We start from the raw sequence: 20,948 nt of genomic DNA on the forward strand, positions 1-20,948 counted from the left end.
TTAGTTTGCACATGCGTATATTGACTACTGCAGAAAAATGAATTTTATCAAATTGGTATGCATTTAATGTATTCCATTAACTTAAGACACTTTCAAACTCTAAAATGATACACATTGTGTTACTAATACTTTCACAATGACAACAATGTGTTACAATTCGAAATTGACATATTTGACCTAGATAATGCAACATCCATGTTGGCTGTTCCAACTTCAAAACCCCTCCCTCTGAAAAACACGTTTCATCTATCGTCTGCTTGTTTACAAAATAAAATGGAGTATGCGAGAACAATTCCCTTAAAAATTGGACTTAAGGTAGAACATAAAGGACAGAACTACACAATAATTGACCATTACAACCAGAAACAATCTGTTCTACAGTATATTATTAGGAATATCTCATCAGGACAAACAAAGAGAGTATTCAGACACGAAATATGTGATGCATCAGTTACGTCAATGTTTGCTAGACTAATTGATGCCACAATATACCAGTTCGAGCAAGAAAGCTCGCAATCAGATGACGAACTTTCAACTTTTGCTGAAGGAGTTTCTGAACCAGTAGAAGAACCACAACCAAGGTTAGAACTACAACAAGCTTTAGAACCAGAACAAGCTTTAGAACCAGAACTAGCTTTAGAACCAGAACCACCTCTAAAGAAACCAAGGTTCAAAGAAATGCCAAGCAGAGAGCACATAGATATGTTGGCTCAGGCCAGAGTAGAAGAGACAACTAAGCAACAAACTGATTGGGGAGTGCGCCTTTTCAGAGGTAAATAAACTGACTCACATCACAACAATTAACTATCATTGTATATACATGTATATATTATTATGATTTTTCCTGCTATTATGACTACATTGTGTCCTCACTATTCCTGTTGCAAAGGCATGTATATAATAATTTCATTGAAACATATGATCTAACGATAAAATATAAAATAGATTATAGGTTATTATTACTGTCGTACTGAAATGACAAAATTGATTCATATTTATGATAAAATGGATTGACCCTAGCAGGGAATCGAACCCCATTCTCCTATAAAAAAAAATAGGCGTAATTACCAATATACCACAAAGATTTCCAATCCATTCACAAATACAACAAGATTGTCACTCAGTTTGAATTTTAATCATTATTAGAAAAACAAAATTTATCAGCAAAATATGTATGCATTTCGTGTGACGTACATGTACATGTATTATGAACTGTGAGTCGCAACAAGACTATTTACAAATCATTCAACCAAAAAAATAAAGAATAAAGGCCTTAAAACATCATATTGTGACATATATACATTTCCAAATTTGCATTTATTATAAAAGTGAATATTATTTAAACTTGATAAAATATTTATTTAAATTTCAGGATGGTTGACAGAAAACCAATACAGTGACAAGTTTGAGGAACTTGAAAGCTCCATATTAAACAGATTATGCTTTTTCTATCCAAGCCTGCAAACAAAAAAAGGGACAGATTACTCTAAATCAGCATTAGTTGGAATACGTGCAGCAATATCCCGTAATGTTAATATAATGAAAGATAATGCCTTCATGACATCAAATGATGTTATAACGGGAATGATAAAAACCCTAAAGAGAGCCGGCAAAGATGTTACGGTACACAAAAAACCTGAAGCTGAAGGCGTTTATATTCAAGTGGGGTTTTCAACACAGATTCAATAGCAACACTAAAAAACAAAGTATTCTAGGACTTAATGTTAAATTTTGGAAGACGAGGCCAGGAAGGGTTAAATAGTTTGACAATATCATCTTTTGGTACGTTCAAAGATGACAGGTACCATACATATTATAAAATGACATACAATGAGGCAAATAAAACTCAGCATGGCGTTGATTCCCATGAAAACCTTCAAGAGGTGCGTATGTATGAAAAATCAGGAGATGAAAACTGTCAAGTGGCAAGTTTTGATTTTTATGTATCTAAATTGAGTCCTAAATGTAATGCGCTGTTTCAACAGCCATTGCTTTATCCAAAACCAAATTGCTGGTATGCTAATCAAGCCATGGGAAAAAACAAATTGAGTCAAATGATGCCAAGGATTTCAAATGAAGCAGGCCTTTCCTACAGATACACCAACCATTGTATAAAAGCTACCGTTGGTACTGGGTTGAAACGCGCCGGGGTCGATGATTTAAATATCATGTCAGTTACGGGTCATAGAAACATTAAATCGTTAGAAAGTTACGTTGCTGGACCGTCAGATGCACAAAGGCGTGCCCTCTCATCAACTCTACGGGATGTAGCTACCCCAAGTAACAGTAATGAATCTGTGTCAAAGGGCCCCTCATGCCAAGTCTCAAATGTCAGTACATGTACAACCTTATCCAGGAAACCTCTGTCAGACATGAGCATCTTTACAAACGCTACAATAACCGGGGGAACATTTACGATCAATTTAGTTAATAAAGACTTACCCAATTCTCCTGGTACGTCCACCGCCATTGACAAGTTCAACTGACTGACAAATGCGGCCTGAAATGTGCGTGTCAGCTGAAATTGACCTCAAAGCCAAAGGGAAAGACGTAGATTTATAATTGTTCTGTTATTTTGTGACACAAACATTGTTTTAGTTAATTTCTGTTTTAATTTAGAATTTTAAAATTATTACAGCTTTGCGAAATTAAACTGGTTTGAACTAGTTGAATAAAAATTAACAGAGAGGTTGATGGAAGAGCCTACACAAATACTGTAACCTTATACACAGCGAACATAGAAATTACCGTAATTGTCCTAATCAGAATCGAAATAATTTCTTAATTGCGGAACTGTTAACAAAGAAAATTTACTTATCCAATACAATAATTGGGAAATAGTGTGAGAAAAAAATACTATCTTAATTTTGTTTACTTTTGACAAGTTCAAACCAAGGATTTTTATACTATACAAATCCTTGTTCAAACCAGCTCGACTAGTGATGTGTACAAAATTTCGAATTAATATTATAATTACTCTATAGAATCTTTCCCCGTTTTTAATTGCATGCAATCACTTTTTTTACATCTTTTTAATATTTTGTAATACCACAACACATGAAAAGGTTTGAGTTGATTCTGTTTTAGCTCCCAAAAATACTTTTAAATAAACTTAGTATACTAAATTTGAAGATCTGTCAAATGAATGTATATTCATACATGTAATATTAGAAAGATAATTAGGAAACGAATTAATATCAAGAATAAATCACCAACTAAGCATAAATTACAGAGTTTACTTATTGCCTAAAATTATGTTCGGCAATAGGATGAATAATGATCATCAAATTTCAGGAAATAAGCTTAATGCCTGAAAATTTCAGGCAATAACTTAATGCCTAGGCGTTAGCTTAATGCCAAGGATTTACGCTTAATGCCTAATTTCACTTATTGCCGCTAACATAACAAAAATAAACTATTATAGGTCAAAGTACAGCCTCCAACACGGACACTTGAGTAACACCGAGCAGCAAGCTTCAAAAATCCCAAAATGACAAGCGTAAACAGTAAAACGACACATGGTAAACACCTATGAACCACATCCTTAAAGGACAACCACTGACCAAGATGACTTAAACTTACTAATCAAAGAAAGAACAACAAAATGAGTGTTTAATGAAATTAATTAAACCCATTAACTCTGAAAAAGAACAGAATTTAAACCTTGTGTTTATGGTTGAAATCGTCTTTTCGCAAAAGAAAATAACCTATTATGAATGTGTCGCTTGAAATCTATCAGAAAACACATGGGTATTTGTCTTCAGAAAAAAAACATTAATTTAAACAAGCATATTTTGTCAAAAAGTAAGGATATTAGTCACAGTAACATTATTAATTTGCCAGTTTGTAATTTATACGTATACGTGTCGATTGTTTGGTGGTGTTTTAGTTGCATTATTGACTTGATTAAGCATTGTCTATGCATTAACTAGTAACCATATTCAAACAATGATCATTCTTTATACAAGAAACAATTGTTTTAATAATTTATGTGTCTATATATGTTAAGATAGTACATCTAAGAGCCAAAATGGTTCAAAAATATTTGATCACAAATACGACAAAAGAGATAATTTCAGCTTTCCAATTGTGAACTTTCTATATCTAATTAGCAAAATTCCAGCAGCACCTGCATACGGGGTATATATCTCCCAATTGATACGATATTCCCGTGCTTGCATTTCCTATCATGATTTTCTTGATAGAGGGTTGCTGATCACAAGGAAGCTATTAATCCAAAACTTCCAAATGGTGAAGTTGAAATCATCCCTTCGTAAATTTTACGGACGCCATCACGAGTTGGATGACCGTTTTGGAATAACCGTATCACAAATGATATAAAATATGTTCCTCACGTCATAACTACAATTCCCTTCCCTTTCATGAATGTGACCTACCGAATTAGACTATTTACCAGATTTGTTATCAAATAAGCATCACGATGGGTGCCACATGTGGAGCAGGATCTGCTTACCCTTCCGGAGCACCTGATATCACCTTTAGTTTTTGGTGGGGTTCGTAATGCTTATTCTTTAGTTTTCTATGTTGTACCATGTGTACTATTGTTTGTCTGTTTGTCTTTTTTCATTTTTAGCCATGGCGTTGTCAGTTTATTTTCGATTTATGAGTTTGATTGTCCCTCTGGTATCATTCGTCCCTCTTTTGTTTAACACGAAGTTTCATTTATATTATATATCATTCTTAATTTTCGAAATATAAAACAGGACAGTTGTTCAAAAATTCTTAGATGAAAAGATTCAAACTCACGCATTACGTCCTTTATAAGATTTTTAGAGCATAATATTTTGTTCGTTTAAAAGGCTTTTATGTAAGCTATACAACAAGATTTTTTCAATTATCTTCTTAAAGTTTCGATAATATGTCAATGATAACATTTGCAAATTTGACAATTGATGAAATTAGATAATATCAACACAATGTTTGAATGTGGAAGTCAATTCATCCTTCACCGGTATATGATAACAAAAGCATTATGATTATCTCACCATTACTTTGTTTCAGATATTTGAACAACAATCAAGTAACTACAATACAGCATGGGGCATTTCAGACCTTATCAGCACTACAGAAACTGTTAGTATGCATGTTTATGGAAATAAGAAGATTTAGTATGAGAGCCAATGAGACAACTCTCTATCCAAGACGCAATGTATAAAAAGTAAACCAATATAGGTCAAAATACGGACATCAACATAGAGCCTTGACTCACACTAAACAGCAAGCTGTAAAAACACTCATCAAAGATAACAGAATTAAATTTTGTATGTATGCAAGACGCGCGTTTCGTTTCCAAGAGACTCATCAGTAACGTTCGTATCCAAAAAAGTTAAAAAGGCCAAATAAAGTAGGAAGTTGAGGAGCATTGAGAACCAAAATTCCCAAAAGTTTGACCCAAGACAGCAAAGGTAATCTATTCCCGAGGTAAAAACGCCTTAGTATTTCAAAAAATCAAAAGTCAAAAAGTCTGAAAACCATTGTCGGTCTGAATCTGCATGAAAATTTACTCGACATTCTTTATTTGTATGAATTATTTAAAAAAAAAAAATCTTAACAAAGTATGAATGTGTCTAATGATTTTTCTTGACAAGTGTCTTGACAGTATGAACATTGTCTAAATAAGAATCGACACTTCCTGTATCATCTGATAAGAGTCTTGATTAGTCTCGACAAATTATTGGCTGTCTTTTATTTGTCTCGATCAGTCTTGACATATTCTTGACAATCTTAATAATGTCTGAATGTGTCTTGACATATTCTTGACATTCTCATTAATGTCTGAATATGTCTTAACATATTCTTGACAGTCTTAAAGCTGTCTGAATATATCTTGATACATTTTTGTCGGTCTCAAAGATGTCTTGACACAATCTCAACTGAATAAATTTCGCCTGAAATGTGTACAGATACATTCTGCACTGTTTATGACTATGTATTGCTGTTACTCATTTTTATAATCGCTTAACTAATAAACTTTGAAGAATTAAGGATTGATTTTTGTATAGTAAGATACCCTTTTAGTGCATTCATGTGAGAATACCCCGAATGACCCACAATGTAGTTTAAATTTGATTTTTTTATTAAATGTTTTCTCAAGGAAGCTCCCTTGTCATGTTTTGGAATTTTGGTAAAATTTTCGGAATCCTCTGGTTTTATTCATTTGAATGCCTTAACAAAATGGGTGACTTGAGGCAGTATTTAAAAGTGAGCATGTGTCTTTTTGTGCGTATTTGTGATGGCTAAAAAGGGGGGGGCTTTCGTTTGGGTCAAAGAATTTGTTCCAAACTTGATTCAAAAACTTACTTATTTTTTTTAGTACTATAAAAAAAAACATTATTTATTCAAAAGTGAGTGTTGAATTTCACAATTTTTCATCAAAACAAAATATTTGTGTTAATTCACTCCTGATTTATTTCTCAAGATATCAATTACGTAATTAAAATGATTATTTTCATTTTCATCTATCAACACACTTTTTAGCTCACCTGGCCCGCAGGGCCAAGTGAGCTATTCCCATCACTTTGCATCCGGCGTCCGGCGTCCGGCGTCCGGCGTCGTTAACTTTTACAAAAATCTTCTCCTCTGAAACTACTGAGCCAAATTTAACCAAACTTGGCCACAATCATCATTGGGGTATCGAGTTTCAAAAATGTGTCCGGTGACTCGGCCAACCAACCAAGATGGCCGCCATGGCAAAAAATAGAACATAGGGGTAAAATGCAGTTTTTGGCTTATAACTCAAAAACCAAAGCATTTAGAGCAAATCTGACGTGGGGTAAACATGTTTATCAGGTCAAGATCTGGGACAACATCCCTAATGCGCCTCGAAATGAGGAACTCAAAAGTCACGTGTAAAGAAAAACTCTCTGTGTAGTGATATTGGACATGTTTCTATTTTTAACAAATGACTGAACTTAATTATTTGTGGTGATTAGGAATGTAGAGGAACATAGAATAAATGTGTTAAAACTATGGAGCTATTGAATGTGTTCAAAGTATTAAATTTTCAAATAACTTATTGTGTTAAAAAGGGGATAATTTACCACAAGGAGCCGCATCACAAAAGGATGTTCGGGGTTTGCTAATTTACGGAAAAAGTAATCTCACTTCGTACCCCGAAAATTTAACCACATATGTGAAAATGTCACAGCTTCGAAACGAGCTATCATACATATTCAAGTTAACGATATGGACTGAGCTACAGGAAAAAACGTTACCATTACCGCCTATGTAAAAACAATTAAAGATATTGACCCATCTATCTGCCCTTAAATTTCAGATGAATCAGACAACCCATTGTTGGGTTGCTGCCCCCAAAGTGGTAATTTTAAAGAAATTTTAATATTTTTGGTTATTATAGATAGAGATAAACTGTAAACAGCAATAATGTTCAGCAAAGTAAGATTTACAAATAAGTCAACATGACCGAAATGGTCAGTTGACCCTTTGAGGAGTTATTGCCCTTACTAGTCAATTTATAACCATTTTTCGTAAATCTTAGTAATCTTTTACAAATATCTTCTCCTCTGAAACTACTGGGCCAAATTATTCCAAACTTGGCCATAATCATCATTGGGGTATCGAGTTTAAAAAATGTGTGTTATGATCCTGCTAACCAACCAAGATGGCCGCCATGGCTAAAAATAGTAAATAGGGGTAAAATGTAGATTTTGGCTTATAACTCTAAAACCAAAGCATTTGGAGCAAATCTGACATCGGGTAAAATAATCTTTTAGGTCAAGATCTATCTGCCCTGAAATTTTGAGACAAATCTGACTACCCGTTGTTGGGTTGCTGCCCCTGAATTAGTAATTTTAAGGAAATTTTGCAGTTTTTGCTTATTATCTTGAATATTATCATAGATAGAGATAAACTGTAAATAGCAATAATGTTCAGCAAAGTAAGATCTACAAATAAGTCACATGATCAAAATTGTCAGTTTACCCATTAAGGAGTATTGCCCTTTATAGTCAATCATTAACCATTTTTCTAAAATTTTAGTATTCTTTTTAAAAAAAATTTCCTCTAAAACTACTGGGCAAAATTTTACCAGACATAGCCACAATCATTATTTAGGTATCTAGTTTTAAAAATGTGTGGCATGACCCTGGCAACCAACCAAGGTGGCCGCCATGGCTAAAAATAGTACATAGGGGCGAAATGTAGATTTTGGCTCATATCTCTGAAACCAAAGCATTTAGAGCAAGTCTGACAGGGGATAAAATGTTTATCAGATCAAGATCTATCTGCCCTGAAATTGTCAGACAAAACAGACAACCTGTTGTTGGGTTGCTGCCTCAGAATTAGTAATTTTAAGGAAATTTTGCTGTTCTTGGTTATTATCTTGAATATTATAATAGATAGAGATAAACTATAAACAGCAATAATGTTCAGCAAAGTAAGATCTACAAATAGGTCAAGATGACCAAAATTGTCAGTTTACCCGTTAAGAAGTTATTGCCCTTTATAGTCATTTTTTACAATTTTCATAAATATATGTAAATTTTTGTAAATTTTTTAGAATATATTTTCCACTGTAATTACTGGGCCAAGTTCATTGTAGTTAAAGATAATTGTAGCAAGAAGAATGTCAAGTAAAGTAAGATCTAAAACACATCATGGTCACCAAAACACAATTCTGTCATGAATGTATCTGTGTCCATTGTTTAATATGCACATAGACCAAGGTGAGCGACACAGGCTCTCGAGAGCCTCTAGTTAAATTGTAGTAGCATGCTCAGTTAACTGATAAGGTGCATGGCTGATAACAGGTAAAGCAGTAATTTTCAATATAACAGTTGGGTATACCCTGGGAGTTGAATACCTTAATTTTATGGGGAACATCCTGTCAAGGTGTAATACTTATTATAAAAAATATATATTGCAACAGATGACATTACACAAAGTTTCTTCTGTTTAATCAAGGATTTGTATAGTAGGACTATACATATCCTTAAAAGAATAAGGATACCATAATACTTTGCTATTGATAAAAACCTCATTTTGGTACTATAAATCACCATATTAACATTGAATATTATGCATGTAGAATGAAATATGTCTACAGTATAATTTTAAAAGATTTAGCAATAATTTATAAGATTTAGGAATAAATGTTTGTAATTATTTAAAAATCAACATTTTGATTGTTTTTCCAACATATCTATAATATTATTGTTTATACTTTAGATTTCATAGCCATAAGTGTATTTGTAAAAATATTTAAATAACAAAATTTTCAATTATCTAACATGCCCAAATTTTGTTGTTTTTCATATAAAGAGAAATAAAAATTAAGTTATATCATGTATATCTGTAATGATTTGTAAAACTGAGAATTTTCGAGTAAATTAAATAGACAATTCATAATGTTCAGAATATGTTAAGCTAAAAAAAAGAATGTCAAGAATCTTTCGAGAAATTTTAAGACAGTATTCAAATGTCAAGAATATGACGACACATTTTAAGACCATACTCAGAATGACGAGAATTTGTCGAGTAAATTTCATACAAATTTATTATAAATCAGAATTTGTCAAGAAAAATTAAAACACAAGTCATACTTTTGGAGAATGTCGCGAAAAAATTCATGCTAATAAAGACAAAAATTGGCCTTTTCAGACTTTTAGACTTTTGTAGTGTTGGCTGGTGTTACCCTTGGGGAATTTAAAATCCACCATTTAAGCACAACAAATTGACTAGTGTAAAACAACTTATACAGGAAAACCAACGGTCTAGTCTATTAAAAAAAACGAGAAACGAGACACTAAGTCTTATAAACCACATCGACAAACAACAACAAATGAACAACAGGTTCCTGCCTTACGACAGGCGCAAACAAATGCAGCCAATTTAAACGTCTTAACAGGCATCAACCTTCACCCTAACCTACAACAACAGTAGTGTTACATTACAACATAAAAAGACACACTTTGAATAATAATGAAAATGGCTTTACTCAATTCAGAAGACATATTAACAATAACAATATATTACAATTTAGTTTATTGATCAATATCTACATCTTTCTGGGGTTCAGCTCTTAAAACTAAATAACACGTGATACGCTTTTCGTTTGACTTAACTGGATTGAACGATGTGGAATGTTATAGTCAGATAGATTTATAGATGCATATATAGTTTATTCTCTTAAAACCATACAATTTATAGATGCATATATAGTTTATTCTCTTAAAACCATACAACAAACCATAAAACCATAAAACCGTTGGTTTTCCCGTTTGAATGGTTTTACACTAGTAATTTTGGGGCCCTTTATAGCTTGTTGTTCGGTGTGAGCTAAGGCTCCAGGTTGAAGGCCGTACTTTAACCTATAATGGTTTACTTTTTAAATTGTTATTTGTATGGAGAGTTGTCTCATTGGCACTCACACCACATCTTCCTATATCTAAGTACAAATGTTACCGGGAAGTTAAAAGATAATATACACATACATGGAAAAGTATGACAATAGATTATATTGTTTTATTATAACTATAAGATACTTTGTCTTAACATAATATGTTTTAACTTGTTGTTGAAATAATACTCAATATGCTTTAGACTTAACTGATTGATATTTTGATATTACATGATATGGTTGTGCAATGAATTGATATGGTTCTGGCGTTACTTAATATGATTCAATTATTTAAAGTGGATGTGCATTAGGCAGTGTGGTTTTAAACTGATCTATTTAAAACCGATTTTAATGTAATTTGTTGTATAATCCGCGGATGGAGGTGCTATCCATCGAATTTTATGTTTTCGCTACAAATAGAGTTAAAGTTCGAGTAAGAATTAAGTTTACAGTTACCATTCGAGTAAAATATCAAGTTTTAGTCACATTTTAAGGTAGAGTTCTTGTTACAGTTTTTCGAGTAACATTTCACTGTATTTAAAATGAATGCGTATTTTTAAATCTTGTCATAGATTCATGTTAAAGGTTGGTTTTCCTACGAGGACATGAGGGCAATTCGTCAATTAAAATCTGAAAACGAATTTTATAACAAAATTAAAATTAAACAAACTATTATTGTTATATACATATACACATTCATGGATTTAAAATCTGTCGATACCAGTATCTTGTCATTGCACAAGGTCAAGGTTTTCTCTGACTGTCTATGACGTCTTTACGCTAACTCAATTGGATGTTGGGTGTGTTCTGATTGATGATTTATTCTTAGATGCATTGGTTTGATGTTGGGATATACAAGTACCCAACCACGTCCACTCTGTGTTTTGTTATATGTATTTCTATTTGTATATATCTAATGAGTTAGCCTTTTTCAACTGATTTCTATAGTTCATTCTTATTCTTATGTTGTACTGTTATACAACTGTCCCAGGTAAGGAGGAGGGTTGTGATCCTGCTTACATATTTAACCTCGCAACGTTCTGTATGTATGTGCCTGTCCCAATCAGGAGAATGTAATTCAGTGGTTGTCGTTTGTTAGTGTGTTACATATATATTCATTAACAACACAATTATCATGATAATGGAAACAACAAAGATGAAAATTGGACACAAGTTCAACCGAAAAAAAAACTGACTCAACCAAAACAAAGGCTTCTTTTAACAAACCTCAAGTCCTACTTATAGGTTACTCAACACAAAAGGTATTCAGCCTGGTAAATTCTCTAGCTCTTACATCTTGCAAAAAAAGGCCATGACATTGGCTGATTCTTAAAAAAACAATAAGCCAGATTGGAGATCCATTAAATATGCTGGTGCTGCATTCGCTAAACGATGCTCTAAGGGAATCTACACCAGTATGTGTAAGTCATATGAAGAACTTAATATATCATATGCATGAGTCAATGCCAAGGACTAAAGTTTTTGTTTCATAAGCCACTCCAATGGTAGATAATAATAGATATCCTACTAATTTCGCACTTGTCAATGCAATGCTAAAATTTGAATATATGGAATATGCTATTGTTACCACTTGTGATAATGGTAACTTGTCATTTTAAAAGAAACCAGTTCCCAATTATTAAGCAAGGGAACATTATCGCTTAGTTAAAAGATGGCACCGTCGTCTTTGCTAGTATTCTTAGAAGGACCTTGACTCGTTATCGGATATTAATCAATCAAGGCGTCGTAGTTTTCTAAAAACTGAGAATGGGAGAGAACAATGTAATATCAACCAACCCACATACGACCAAGAAAATAAACATATTTTATGAATAACATTTATTGACATATTGTTAATTAATCAGTTCTCGTAGTTGTTTACTTTATTTGGTTTTCTTTTTTTTCTTTTGAATACATGTACTATTGGTATAAAAAAAAAGCTATAGTAACATATATGTGTTACAATGAATAAAGAACAGAATAGAAATACCTATTTTATTTAAGGTAAAACAAATAGAACATTTATATCTTACATAATAATTTGCACATGGAACATCTGTGGCCCAATGTCAGCAATTATTTTTATTTTACGTGCACACGAATACAAATTACGGTTTTTATCCAACGTTCTCATATGTTTGGACGTTGTTTTCAATTTAACCTGTAAATATATATATAACAACTTGTTTTAGAATAAATGTGTCTATTTATGATGCAAAGACCCATGACTAAACCAACATTCATACCAAAATATGCGATCTTTTATACCTCTCAACATGTGACAACTTTAGCTAAGCCGTCGGATAACCAGTAGTTACGCAGGTCTATCACCATAATAAATAAACTATTCCTCTCAAATTTAAGACGAGAATGTATGATCTGCGGCGATATTTGAATCCCCGCTTTTGTTTCATATCGGCAGCACTAACTGTTTGGTCTCATACTTGGTACATGTCATATCTACTTCAAGGCAGAACAATATAACTTTGTATCGAATGAACACGAAAACAGATTTGTTTTGGCGGAACAAATCTTCGATTTTTTAAACAATATACCTATAATAGTTATTTAATCTATATATCTCACTGATATTGAAATATAAAGTTCTTGATATAGGAAGATGTGTTCTGTAGTATTTTGTACGTGCTGATTTTACATGTTATATGGATAAGAAAATGCCAAACTGAATTGTTTACATAATGAACTGTTTATTTGGGTCAAATTAATTTAAAGATATAAAAAATGTATCATTGTACTATTACTTGTTAATCGGTAATTATTCAATGTGATGGCAGTTTGTCTTAAATGTAGTGCACATACAATTACCTGATAAAATTATAAATGTTTATTATATTGTACCTTGATTTTGCAACTATTTATCGATTCACGAGATAAAGGGTTTTGCTTAATTTTTTTTCAGAGATCTGAGTGGAAACAATCTGACATTTGTCAAGAATAACACTTTTGAATATAACATCAACTTACAAAATCTGTAAGTAAATATATGTTTATTGAACGATTGATAGTCTTATGATGTTAACAACCGACGTTTTAATACAGTATTATATTATCTAGTTTCTAATTCATTGTGAGACTTTGTGAGATTTAGCAATTGAGAAAAGAACCTAAACATGTAGTTGAATCTAATCTTACCTGTTGACAAGGTGAATTGCCGTACATAACATTTGATCATTAATTAATATAAAAAGTTAAGATGATAAAGAATATAAACATAACAGTATTTGATATAAGTCTAGCAAAACATCTCAAAGTTTCAGAAAATTTCAATAAAATGTTGTTACGCAAAGTTTTTTAACATGCAAATCAGCAAGTGTAGTTATAAATAGGGGTACTGTAACAAATCATTTGAACGTTTGCAAATGTATCACAGGGATGCATATATCATACATTAATGAAACAAAGTCTCAAATCAAATTATTCTTACGTGTTTTAATGCAGAAGCATATGTAACAGTTTGCTAGTTGTTGCACAAGCCTGTAAAAGTTTGTATTTGTTGGAATTGTAATAGCTATATAAGATATAAGAGAAAAAGCAGTGACCAGTATAAACGTAAATGTCTGCATAATGTCCTCATTTGTTAATTCATTTATTATGAAGCCTATTGTAAGAAGCAGCGACATTTTTTTGATTTCCTTTTTTATGCCCAAAAAGAAAACAAATAATACTGTCAGTCAATTGTTTAATATCCATATCAAAATTCAAATAATAAATTACATTTTGCTGTATGACATGTTATGTACCTCTATCACCTGTTTTGTGTTGTGTTCGAATTCACAATCTTAATGATGTCAAACAGATCATTCCTTGCATTTAATTAAATTACAAAGATCTTAAAAGAAATTAAAACACATGAATCAGGCAATTAAAACAAAAAATGGGAAATATAATTCATGATTTATGTTTCAAAGGGTATTAAACATATTCGGATTGCAACAAACGACATTCTAAATGAACTGATTCAAACAAATTTAATACATTCTTGAAAAAAGGGGAAAGGGGGTATCAACGTAAAGATCATTAAAATATGTTGATTGCAAAATTCTTAAATTATTTACATTTATAACATAATTAAAAGCACATACTTTCTATTTTGAACATTGACAAACGTTCCGTTGCTTACTTACAATTCATTAATTGTCTAATATAAGGAACTTACCTGTGCAATTTGAATGTAAAAGAGGAAGGTCGTAGATTATATATTTATATATATTGCTGTATTTAGACCCTTCTACATGCGGTTTTTATCCAACGCAATCATAGGTTTTAACGTAGTTTTCAATTTAGACTCGTTTATATTTTTTCGTTTGGGCTTGTATCATATTTTCCCTCCGGTTTATATGATCCGTTCATCCTATATTGACTCTTAAAATTCAAGAGTCTATCTAAAAATTAGGGTACATTTTATGTGGCCTTCCAAATACCGTTTCGCTCTCTAACATCACTGAAGTGACATTTATTGTCGAAATCCGGATCTGGTGTACCAAAAAAACATTGACACCTTGATTTCGTTGGATAAAAACCGCAATTTTTATACGTGTGCATGTAAAACAAATTTCGTTGTAGAAGGGTCTAAATACAGCACAAACAACATTTTCCAAAAGAGCAAAAAAGTGAAAAAGTATATTTAAACAAAACGCATTTGACTAACAGGTCGAACAACTGATGTTCTTTAACCCTGCTGACTGCCAGTGGCAATTGCTAAATAAAATTGATCACAAGATTTAACAAAATGGATCTTAATATAAATTTAATACTAAACAGAAAACAATCAACCTGGGCCACGATTTTATGCCACAAACATAAGGTGTCAATATTTTTTTTTATTTTTTTTGTACACCAGATCCGGTTTCGATATATATATATAAACAAGTCTAAATTGGAAACTACGTTCAAACCTTTGATTGCGTTGGATAAAAACCGCAATTTTTATACGTGTGCATGTAAAACAAATTTCGTTGTAGAAGGGTCTAAATACAGCATAAACAACATTTTCCAAAAGACCAAATAAGTGAAAAAGTATATTTAAACAAAACGCATTTGACTAGCAGGATGAACAACGGATGTTCTTTAACCCTGCTGACTGCCATTGGCAATTGCCCAAAAAAATTGATCACGAGATGTAACAAAATGGATCTTAATATAAATTTAATACTAAACAGAAAACATTTAACCTAGGCCACGATGTTATGCCACAAACATAAGGTGTCAATATTTTTTTATTTTTTTTTGTACAGCAGATCCGGTTTCGATATATATATATACTAGAACACACCCATGATATCGCGGGTCCGTGACTGAATTAAACATGTTAAAGTATATAACTATGCGCAAACCTTATTTTAGTATTAGTATTGTCATCTGATAAAGTCATGCCGATTATAAGATACACAGTTTTCTCTGCTTTCAAATCTTTCTGTTTATACCCGTCGAACTGGAACTTATTAATTATTGGTAATATTAATTATTTGGAAAACAAAAGGTCCTGGAATGGAGTATTTTTTAATCAACAGCATTGTCCTATATTAGTTATAAATAAAGTTGAATTATTGTTTTACGTCATGGCTGCTAACAAATTGAAAACTGTACGCTTTTTAGTCCAGATTTTTAGTATTCGTATTGTAATCTTAGAAAGTCTTACTGATTAAAATACTACAATAGGTAACAATTTGACAATTTAGTAGTGTCAACCCTGTGATTATGACCCGTGTATATAGCATATTAATTAATCCTAAATACACCGTTTGGTGGTGCGTCTGTCAGATGCGAAACGTACAGATAAGGAAGAGAGTCTTACTGATTAAAATACTACAATAGGTAACAATTTGACTATTGAGTATTGTCAACCCGGTGATTATGACCCGTGTATATAGCATATTAATCCTGAATACACCGTTTGGTGGTGCGCCTGTCAGATGTGGAACGTACAGATAAGCTAATAGGTAACAGGTGAATATACTATTGGTATCGGTATCGGACTCGACCCGGAACTTCTTAATTTTTGGCAATATTAATTACGTGGAAAACGAAATGGCCTGGAGTGGTGTAATTTTTAAACTTCACCTTTGTGCTATAATAGTTATATATAAAGTTGATTTTTTTTAAATTCGTCGTTTTTACGTGATGACGGCTGACAAATTGGACCTCGTCATTTTAGTATTATAGATATATATATATAAACAAGTCTAAATTGAAAACTACGTTCAAACCTATGATTGCGTTGGATAAAAATCAATATGTCAATTATTTATTTTTTTTGTACACAAGATCTAGATTTCGACAAAAGAGGGACGAAAGATACCAAAGGGACAGTCAAACTCATATAAGTCTCTTCAGTGATGTTACGTATCGAAACGGTATTTGGAAGGCCATATAATTTACCCTCAATTTAAGATAGACTCTTGAATTTTAAGAGTCAATATAGGATGAACGGATTATATAAACCGGATATATATACAACTCGTCTAAACATCAACCCAACAATGTTAGATCAAATCGACTGCACTGTAGCCGTCCCGCTAGACCACACGACCACCTGGGCTTCATAAAAATTAACCTTTCGGTGGCCGGGTGTTACATTTCTACGTCAGTTTTAATCGAGCGTCGTACTACAGTACATGATAACTAATAAAGGCATTGACATGTTATTTAACAGATCAGCTGAATTATCTATAGTAAAGAATCCTACAAAAAAATAATTATATTTATAAGTACGTCTGAGCCAGTGACAAGTCTACAACAGATTAATCCACCGGATCACCAACAGTGATGGTTATACATGGCTGTGTATATTATGTGTATACAACTCGTCTAAACATATATACATGTGTACAGTGGCGGATCTAGGGGGATGCGGGAGGATAGTATCCCCTTTTTTTGGACGATCAATGCATTTAAATGGGATATGTGGTTGGACCCCCTCCCTTTTGTCCTGGGTTGAGAACCCCCCCCCCCTTTTAAAAATGGCTGGATCCGCCCCAGGTGTATAGTTTTAATCAATGTTAATAACCATGTCTATTCGTGATTTCATCCTTTTATCAGTTCTATAATATTTGTTCGATCGTGTTATATTTTGTGTTTTTGATTAGAAATGTGATATCATACAAAGCTAGACTGTAATCAAGATTACATAACATACACTAAATGCATTCACTTCAATTTCAAACAGGCATCTTGATCTAGTATGTGATTGTAACTTTCCCTTTTGGTCCTGGCTTAAATCAAAATCTTTGCTAAATGATCAAGTCATCTGTTTGGATCGGGATAATATTATGATGTCAAGTCTTCAAGAAAGTGATTTCGATAATTGTACCTGTAAGTATTGTATGATAGCATATAATTATAAAGAGAAAAAACAATTGTAATAATACATTTTCGCTGATCATCGCAACGAGATATATTTTCTTACTTGAACCGTAACGGCGAAAGGAAGAAAAGCAATCGAATTGTGATGACCAATGATAATCTATTTATCGCTATTTTACCTATGACGACAATGTCAATGTCATGTCAATGTCATTGACAAAGCCACAATCCCCGAAGATTTCAGCGAAAAAAATGCATATCAATCTACTGTACTGAGAAAGGAAATTATCCGGAAGTAAGATTAAAAGAACACTTCATAAAATAGCTATAATTCAAAATCCATCGATTAAATGGAATAGTATGTGTTATTAAAGCGTTTTGAATATTTTGACTCAAATACAAAAGACGTTATAACGAAAACTGTTTTTACTTTAAATTTATGAAAAAAAATGATACTAGTAAGTTTTAACCATACATTTGGATGAATCGTTAACCTGTCCAAATGCATACAAGAACAGAAATAAAAGTTAATATTCTTATACTTGATATGAATCATTTTTTATGAAAGATCACTCTTCTAAGATTTTAGTTTTTGTTGGATAAATAAAACTTTCCATAGATTTTTTCGTTGGAAAAAATATTGTTGCTTGCTTCATTTCTTTTAAATTTAGTAGATAAATATGGGATCTAACATCTGCCTTTCCTTCTCGTCTATGTGTTTCTTATTCTCTAACTACAATTGATGATTACAGATTTTAAGGTTTACACTGTGATTGACTAGAATGTTAATTTGAAGAGAAGACGCATCCGTCTATCGTATATTAAATTAACAATTAGTATACAGATTTTTGTAATAAATGGTTGGTAACACAAAAGCCAGTAAATAACTAACACGACGCGAGAAACAGAACAGTGCATTTTTTTTCGACAAAAGGGATAGGAATACAATTGACCTAATTACCCTAAGCACCCATTACTAATTTGAATGCTTTTTTTTTATTATTCCTTTATATTTGTTCCTTTTTTTATCATTCCTTACCTTAATTAAATCCTTAGAATTGTATATTCCAATTCAAGTTGTTTATTTTTGCACTAACCACAGACGATTCATGTTTTCCTGACTATTGTTCAAATGGTGGATCTTGTAGTCAAAACAGCTATGGTGACTTGGTTTGCTCATGCGTCGGTGGATGGACCGGTACTACATGTACAGGTAAATGGAAAATAATTACATGTCGTAAAGATTTTATAAATTTGAGAAAGAAATAGGAAAAGCCTCAAAGAGACAACAAACCCGACCAAAGAGGAGAAAATAGCCGAAGGTCACAAATGGCTATTCCACACAGATAAAAAACAAATCCCGCCCCCGGAGTCAGGCTTCAGCTTGCTCCATAACAAAACTATGAACTAGGTCAGTGATGATGGACGTCACACTAAACTTCAAAGCATAAAATGAACTAAAATTTAAAACGAACAAGACTTACAAAGGCCAGAGGCTCCTGAAATGCGACAGGATTAAACATGTTGTTATCTCAACCCTTCCACTAAACCTCTAGCCAATGTAGAATGTTATACCACGTTTCTATGTCAATACATATTAAACTACAAAAATAAAAAATATAACTTCAATCATTTAAACAAAACTACTATTTGGTAAATGCAAACAAAGAACTGAATTTTCTAGCTGATACTGATATGATTTATTTATAAATAAAACAGACAATCTATTAACTTTATATAATATGGTATGGTCAATGTTTAGTGTATACTATAATGTTAACTTTAAAAGCAATTTGTATTTTAAAGAGAACGCAAAGTTTTACATGCATACCTTATTTATTTAATTACTTTCTATTATCATAATTTTAACGTTTGTTTTGCACACCTGTGTTTGTTATTATATAGACAAGATATATATTGCTTGTACAATTTGGATGAGAATGAAATAAAATAATTAAAAGATTTTTGCTAGACACATGTATATAATGTATTATTAAACGTTGTTTTGGTAAAGAGAGGCCATTAGCCCTATCGTTAAAATCAGTAAGATTTTAAAACGAAAATAAAAAATTAAAGTTAATCTTTATCTAGTATGTTAAAAGTTCCCATTTGTTGCTTCTTTACTATATAACTATCATAATGCTTTATACAGTCTAAAATGTTAATGTTTGCAAATTGCTTTGTTATTATATACGCATTTACTAACTTTACCTTTATAGAAACAGAGTATCAAATTTAATGTTCTCGAAACTATCAATCCATGAAAAATAACTGCTATTTATTTAAACACTGATTTTGTATTTCAAGTGAATATATCGCTTAGTTCATGATATTCTAGAACTTAAACTTCTTTTTATTACATCTAGGTTAATGTAACAATTAATAACTGTAAATACTTTCATCATCAGTAAAGCAAATTTAAACAATGCAACAAGATTATATCATTACTATCTTTGCAAATATCTTGTAGGCTATTTTTTGTTACTGTAAACAGATATATGAAAATGTGTTATGCATGAGGTCCAATGAGACAATTCTCCATCCAAGTCACAATTTGTACAAGTGAATCATTATAGGTCAATGTGCGGTCTTCAACACGGAAACAGCAAGCTATATATAAAGGGCTAAAAAAATGGCAGTTGTAAACCCATTCAAACCGGAAAACCAATGGTCTAATTTATATACAAAAAAAAAGAAACACATGTGAACCACATCAACATACGACAACCAGTGAATATCAAGTTCCTGATCGTCTTCAACTTCGCTAGCCAAGGGTTACTATCCACTCCCGTTCTCTCCACCCTTGGCAGATTAAGCCAACATTTGTGATAACAATGTTGCGCCTTCTATGGGATGATTGAAATCACGCCCATTCCGAGTACATTATTCTTGACCAATGGTAGCACTTAAACTCTTCAAATTGGATGTAAAACACGGTAGCGTCTAGATTCTACACGCTTGGTAAAGCCGGAAACGAAAACATACGCAACATTCATGCATTTGCAAGATTGATCGACTTAGAACATGTGTAAACAAATGCAGCGGGTTTCAATTTTTTTATAGGTACCAACATTCTCATTTTCCTGAAACAATACCGTAGCATCACAACATATAAAGAAACACAATGAAATATCAATTGAAATTGCTGAATTCAATCAAAAGATATTTTTTTACAAAAACAAGTGAAATAAACTCAACGAATTATTTTGATCTATGACACTATGTAAATACAATTTAAATGAAAGAT

At 32.1% G+C, this 20,948-nt stretch overlaps 1 protein-coding gene and 1 long non-coding RNA gene across 2 annotated transcripts; both read left to right on the forward strand.

Moving 5' to 3' along the window:
- The first annotated feature begins 273 nt into the window (after positions 1 to 273).
- LOC143066880 (uncharacterized) lies at positions 274 to 1,689 on the forward strand. The gene is made up of 2 exons (XM_076239689.1): positions 274 to 772; positions 1,373 to 1,689. The coding sequence occupies exons 1-2, from the start codon at positions 274 to 276 to the stop codon at positions 1,687 to 1,689; spliced, it is 816 nt and encodes a 271-aa protein (XP_076095804.1).
- Positions 1,690 to 5,033: 3,344 nt separating this feature from the next.
- LOC143066720 (uncharacterized) lies at positions 5,034 to 19,384 on the forward strand. The gene is made up of 4 exons (XR_012975764.1): positions 5,034 to 5,094; positions 13,299 to 13,370; positions 17,565 to 17,710; positions 18,804 to 19,384. It is a non-coding gene; the product is annotated as an uncharacterized LOC143066720 (long non-coding RNA).
- The last annotated feature ends 1,564 nt before the right edge of the window (positions 19,385 to 20,948 follow it).

This window comes from Mytilus galloprovincialis, chromosome 3, assembly GCF_965363235.1.
Source record: "Mytilus galloprovincialis chromosome 3, xbMytGall1.hap1.1, whole genome shotgun sequence".
In the NCBI taxonomy this organism is placed as follows: domain Eukaryota; kingdom Metazoa; phylum Mollusca; class Bivalvia; order Mytilida; family Mytilidae; genus Mytilus; species Mytilus galloprovincialis.